Raw genomic sequence first — 7,060 nt, 5'->3', positions numbered from 1 at the left:
TATAGCTTGGATCAATAGAATAGACGGAAACTTTAACAAGCACAAGTAGGTAGACTATAGACACTTGAAAATATAAACATCGGATTCACGTTTAAAGCTAATCGAAAACTCTAATGGAGTAATTGGAGATCCACAACAATATTTTACTACAATGTCAAAGTTGCTGAGAGCTTAAAGACAAATACTTACAAATAATGAAAGCAATGTTTATAGGGTCTTTTTTACCAACTCAATTATATGAACAAAATAATTGAATTTCCTTGGTTATTATGTCATGTATTTTGGATCTTATCAATTGTGGTAGTTGTTTGGATGATTACTCAACTAAAGTAAAATGGACAAAAAAATTGGTATGAGTCTTGAGATATAATTATTGATCAACCAAGATGGACAAACAAGACAGGACATAGCTTTAATGGAATAAGTTACTATGGGACCCCACTTTTTATTTTTAATTGTTTATAATGCATGATTGAGTATTAATAAGTCATTTATTTTCAAAGATAATCGAAGAAAATTTCATCATCCAAAATAATTAAAGAAATAATCAACATCATCCTCTAAAAAAAACACAATAATATGGAGTAATAATAATAATTTTATTAAAAATAAATAATAAGGCAAAAGCTGATCAACGTCATGAATAATTTTTTATATGGTTATTCAGTCTTCAATGCCCCAAAAGAACTTGTTAGCGAGATTTAAGTAGTAGTAATAATAATAATAATAATAATAATAAAGTACCAAAAAATAAAAATTGAGAGAATCAAAACTTAGGTCATCATTTTCATCAGAAATCAACTCTACAAATTTTTTTTTTTTCACATCTAATATAATACCTCAGCATCTCCTATTCTCCTCTCTCTTATACAAATTGTTGGACAAAACTTCTTAAAGACTAAACCAACATTAAGTAAAGAAGGGATAAATTAAAATTAAAAAAAAGGGATTTTAATTAGGTTATTATATAATCAAAAATAGTAGGAAAAATTGGGGAGGTTTTTTAGGTAGCTAATTCTGGTTTGAAGATGCTGAAATTCTCTGAGAACAAACTTCTAGTTCTCCACTTCATCAAAAAGCATTTCTTGGCAGCGGCATTCTTGACTGCAAAAAGCCTTTTCTCCTCTGTATTACATAAAAAATTGTGCAACTCATTAGTACCTCGTAAATCAAAATAATAATAATAATAGATCACCTTTTAAGTCTTTAACCAACTAAATATAATCATACATACTCGTATAATGTATGTACATATAATGTTATGAAGTATAACCGCGATGATCGAGAGCTAGATTTCTTAATGGGTGCTTTCATAAGAGCATCATTAGGTAACAATTTTTTTAATTTTCAATGATAGAATGGTAAGAAGGTAACGATCAAGTATTGACAAAATTTGTTAAAAATAAAAGGTTAAATGTAGCCTATTATTATTAAGGAAAATGCTATACATAGCCCTAAGGGCTACATATAAGCATTTAATTTACTCTTGAAAATTGTTTAAATTTAGAAAATCATGACAAAACACACTAATTACACCGATTTGCGTGTATTTTTGTCATGAATTCCCAACTTTATACATTTTCCAAGAGTAAATTCAATGTTTATATATAGCCCTAAGGGCTATGTATAGCATTACCCTATTATTAAAAACAAAATGAGTACTAATTATTGTAAAGAATTCAAAGTAGTGATCCATTCATAAAGTACCCTACATATTCAATGGGCTATGTGCCTACTTGCTTAGATAAATAGGCCAAATTCTTAAAGGTACAATGATTGATTGGATCAAATGCAATTATTAAATGGACCAAGTCTATATTAAGAATTAACACACAAACTACTCTATATGACTATAATGGCAAACCTTATACAATATCAATATCAATATCATATTTCTACTAATCAAGATAACAATGGATATCCACTAATACCAATACTCATTTTCCTTTTCGTTTCAATCCTGATTACTAAGTTTAAATTACGCTATCAACGAGTAAAATGATTACTGATTCCGGACAAATAAAGTGTAACATTATTAGCACAATCAAGATCACAACATTTCACCAAGAAAATTAAAATAACAAGAGTAAGAGTGAATTGGTATATACCTGTACATGTAAATGTCACTCCCTTCACCAAGCTTTTTCTTGCAATGGTGACAAAAACTAAGGAAATTCTCAGGTGATGAAATCGAATTTCCAAATTTAGACAAATACCCATTTCTCCTAGATGAAAAAGATGAAGACCCAACAACACCACAACAACTTTGAACAATGCAATTCCCAAAAATATGAGTAGTTTTAGGGTTTGGACCATGAGATATTACACAAGTATAATCCTCAGATAATTCCATATCACTCAATGAAAGATTATCATTCCCACCACTATTTCCATTGGATTCCTGAGGATGAACTTGTGAATCCTTGTTTCCAAAAGGCCAATAACTGTTTTTGGGTGTTTTGATCCCAAATTCTCTTGGTGATTCAGGGGAAAAACAGGGGAAAACAGAGGATGGAGGCAGGGGAGGTACTTGGATTCTAAGTTGTGAACCAAACACAACTAATTTTCTTTTCTGTTGCTTGGAATTTGTTGTGTTGTTGTTGTTGGTTGTGTTGCTGGTGTTGTTGGCTGTGTTGCTGGATTCAGAACTGTTCTCATCAATGAGAGCAAGTCCAATACCCTTTGTGTTGTTGGGTTGTTCCCAAGAGTGTTGTGAGTTTGCTGAGATGGTTTTTGGGTTTTTGTTGTTGTTGTCAACAACCCAAAATGAGTTTGCTAAAGCAGTGAATGCTTTATTGTCAAGGATTGAAGTTGGGCTCATTATTGGATCATTAAGTGTAGAAGCCGGCGACGGCGAAGGCGAAGAGGAAGATGATGAAGAAGAAGAAGAGGAAGAGAAGAAACTCTTGAGAAATTTAGGAGAGTTGAGGAAAAATGAAGTGGGTTTTGTGGATTTTTCAGGTGGAATCCATGAATTATTGTTATGATCAGAAATTATGCCTTGAGTACTTGTCACTTGTCTTGATCTTTTCCTCAGCATTCCCTTCAAAAAATAAACAAATCAAAACATTGTTAAAAAACACACAATCCAGTTGTATAACCATACATATTTAAGCAAGAAATTAAAAAAAAGTTTAAAAATTTAGCTAAAATTACCTTATTCCAAGAAGAAAACTTGGGAAATTGATGAAATTTAAAACTCCCAAAAAATCAAAACTTGGATCTCTCAACAATAAGACCAACCAAAACTCAGCTGAAGAATCCCAAAAGAAATGGGTAACTTGCTTGAAAGATGAAAACTTTAATTGAATAAACCAAAAAAAAAAAAAAATTGAAGATTATAGAATCAAATGGGACCACCAAAATCCACATGCAAAACCCATGTGAGAGAGAGTTTATCAGAGCTTAATACTCCTAAAAACTGCTACTACTACTAGTGAATCTGCTGCTGCTGTTGCTACTGTAGTTTATCAGTTGCAGAATTTAGTTTTCCTGATCCCAATACAGAAAAAAACACTCATTTCCATTATTTTCTCTAATTTTTTAAAATATATTTTGTAAATAAAAATATTTATAAAAAAATAAAAGAAAATTTTTCTCTCTCTTAAAAATTGGTTGGTGGGTTAATGAGAAAGCCCATAAATTGCGCAGGTGTAAGTTTTATCCACTTTCAGCTTTTTTTGTTTTTGTTTTTTTTTTTGTTTGAAAATAATTTTTATTTCAAGTTTCTGTGAAACTGCCCACGGATGTGCTGAAATTGAGTAGAAAAAAGAAGAGAGAGAAAGTGGTGGAAAAAAGAGGAGAGAGAGAGAGAGAAAGGGAAGTTGGAAAAGAGTGAGGGAGTTTTCCAGTTTAGAGGGACTGCCTTTATAAAAAGAGAAGAGTGTCAATTTAACACACTAGGCCCCCCACCAACAAAATTATAATTATTTTTAGATATTAAGGTGGGTCGTTTTCATTTTTTGTTTTTGTGTGATCTTGTGAAAAAAAATATATTATGTACTTTATTTAATTCTTTAAATATATTTTGCATAATTATATTTATATCACATTATTAGCTTAAGTGTTCTTTGAAATTGTTGTATAAACATTTTGATATTTTATAACTATTTAATTATTAAGATGTATTGTACTTGTATGGTGTAAAGTAAGCAATCAATAGAGGTAATCAGATAATCAACATTTATTTCGCATAACCTAATCCATTTTGAATCATTTTTGGATTAAGTATAGCTAAATTTAAATATCTTTTTGGAATTGTATGTTATTGCTCTACTTTGGACAGCATTGCCAATTTACCATTAGGCGCTTTCATTTGAGCTTCTGACTATAATATAACAAGTACGTGTTAGCAAAGCGGATTATTAATATTAATCAAAGCAAGGTTCAGCAGAGCAGATCACAACAATTTAAAAGAACAGTGTCTTATTACTTCATAATGATGTTGTTAAACACATGTGGGAGCTATGTCAATCACTACTCCATTTCTCTCTTACTTGTAGCCTTGTACAAGCGGTTAATGTGACGATTGATTATAATTTTAAATTTAAATGTATATCAATTGATATTTTTAATGTTATATTATCACTATTTTTTTTTATTATAAACTCTTGTCATGGAGTTGATCAGATTTATATTTATCTGGGTTACGTTCCCTCTCATCATACGTACTAAGTACTAACACATATATTAGGACTTAGGAGTGTAACTATTTATTTTCAACCTATATTTTTTCAGATATTTATGGTTATCATTGTCTCATTGGAAGTTGGAACTATAATAAAAAATTAATAAAATAAAAAAAAAAAAAAAAAATTAAATAAATAAAAATCTTTTTGTACACCCTTAAATACTGTACCAATAATTTAGCTACAAGTAACCAAAACATAGTACTCTGTAGTAGTATTAGCGATTAATAGGATCAACGACAATAATTATCGTGAAAGTAATGCTACTTGGTAGTGCGTACTATTATTAATTTCTACACTATTAACAATCATTTTGACTTTCTTTGATAATTCATCTAAGAAGATGCATAGGATATTAGGGTGTAGTGATATCCCTCATGTTAGAACTTGCTAGATGCATCTCTACTACAATGCATACAATTCTCAAATCACATAACAAATTTTCTGCTACTACTTTTTAAGATTTATATATAATCTGAGTAATATACTTTGCATAATCATATAGAACAATGAAATTAAAATTAAATATATATAAATAGTTAAAATTATGCGAAATTAGAGCATAAAAATTCTATACCGGTCATTATTTGATAAGGGAGGAGTACGTATTTTAGATAAAGTAAAGAGGGTTGGTTAAGGTCATGTTCTTTTGAGATGCTCTGCTCTACTCTTTCCTCTTAAATTTGCTTTGCTCTACTTTGCAATATGAAGTTTTGCTCTGCTGTACTTTGTAGTATGAAGTTTTGCTCTACTCTACTTTACTGAAATTTGTTCTATTTTGTTCGAAAGCTAGGGGGGTAAGGCTTTGTTTAGTTCACCTTATTTCATAAAAAATAAGTTTAGATCGGATCAGATCAGAAAAAATAAGTTCAGATCAGATCAGAAAAAATAAGTTCAGATCAAATCATCATTTTATGTGCAGTTTTTTATCGCTAAATATCTTTAATTTCGTAATAAAAAGTCTGAAAATCACATATTAATAAAATACACATTATATGATACCTCACTCGATATATTTTTTCCATATAGATTATCGTATATGTAAAGTCAAAGTTTAATCAAATCTAACATTCAGATCAAATCAGATTAGACCAAATCAAATAAATTCAAATATATGGCGAACTAAACAGGGCATAAGTTAGGCAAAAATTACATAAGGTTTAGTAGATGTGAAACAAGGGTTTTACCTTTTTTTTTTCCTTCTAATAATTGAGCGATGCATCAATGATTACTTTATTGTTCACTCTTCGTGTGGGATTTATCAATAAGCTGACACCTGAGTTTTTGTCTTTTAGTGAACTACTCCTTTTTCTTTTTCTTTTTTTTTTATCTTTGTTTTACTGTTATTTGTCAGCACTGTTCAGACTGTATGTGTGGCGTACAAAAACGAGTATTATTTCAATATTCTCTCAAAATATTTTTATTTTAAGGCATCGTTTTGATTAACAATTTAACATATATATAGTAATCTATACTTCGTAGTAAATTAGGGTCTGTTTTCATATGTTGAATTTCAGTTCAATTCAGTTTATGTCTAATGATATTGCTAATGATATAAAGCCAAATTTCATTCTTTTAAACTCTTATTACAATGACAATAATAATAATAATAATAATAATAATAATAAATTAATCTTTAATAATAATAATAATAATAAATTAATCTTTAATAATAATAATAATAATAAATTAATCTTTAATAATAATAATAAATTAATCTTTAATAATAATAATAATCTTTAATAATAATAATAATAATAATAACAATAATCAATAAATTATAATAATAATAATAATAATAATAATAATAATAATAATAATATTGAAACAATTCATTTCAAATGGTTATATTTTTTGATACACACTTCTACCGTTACACTCATTGACAAAATGAGAGTACTACACACCTTAACTAATTTTGTTCCAGCTTTTACTTTATTTTTATTTTTTTTTATAATTGTGTTAATTTTTTACAAAGTATTTTGTGTTCTTTTGTCATAATAATATTTTATTTTTAATTAAATAGTATATGTTTTTAAAATGTTTTGGGGTTTCATATTTGTAATATATTTTTCGTAAATATTATAATTATATAGTATATTTTTCTTAAATATTTTAATATGTATATTTGTAAATACACATATGTATAACAATAAATAATTAAAGATCACTAATCCGTAGTTAAAAATCACTAATTAATAAGTTCAGTGCAGTTCAGTTCAGTTTAGTTTATTTTCAGTTCAATTCAGCTGAGTTCAGCGTATGAGAACAGGCCCTTAGTACGGAGTAATATATAAAGTGAGAAGGGGTTTTAGGTGATAAATTTCACTTTCCCAAAATACCCTTCTCATTTTCTTTCTTTTTTTTTTTAT

At 28.4% G+C, this 7,060-nt stretch overlaps 1 protein-coding gene across 1 annotated transcript; it reads right to left on the bottom strand.

Moving 5' to 3' along the window:
- Nucleotides 1-757: 757 nt before the first annotated feature.
- On the bottom strand, nt 758-3,854 carry LOC110729009 (protein MARD1-like). Its single transcript, XM_021908706.1, has 3 exons — nt 3,157-3,854; nt 2,109-3,043; nt 758-1,125 (listed from the first exon to the last, which is right to left on the bottom strand). Exons 2-3 carry the CDS (start codon nt 3,038-3,040, stop codon nt 1,056-1,058), a joined length of 1,002 nt encoding a protein of 333 aa, XP_021764398.1. The 5' UTR covers nt 3,041-3,043; nt 3,157-3,854; the 3' UTR covers nt 758-1,055.
- Between the last annotated feature and the right edge of the window lie 3,206 nt (nt 3,855-7,060).

The sequence above is a fragment of the Chenopodium quinoa genome, unplaced genomic scaffold, assembly GCF_001683475.1.
Source record: "Chenopodium quinoa cultivar QQ74 unplaced genomic scaffold, ASM168347v1, whole genome shotgun sequence".
In the NCBI taxonomy this organism is placed as follows: domain Eukaryota; kingdom Viridiplantae; phylum Streptophyta; class Magnoliopsida; order Caryophyllales; family Amaranthaceae; genus Chenopodium; species Chenopodium quinoa.
Note: the sequence above shows the minus strand (reverse complement) of the source record. Positions and strands in the feature narration are given on the sequence as shown.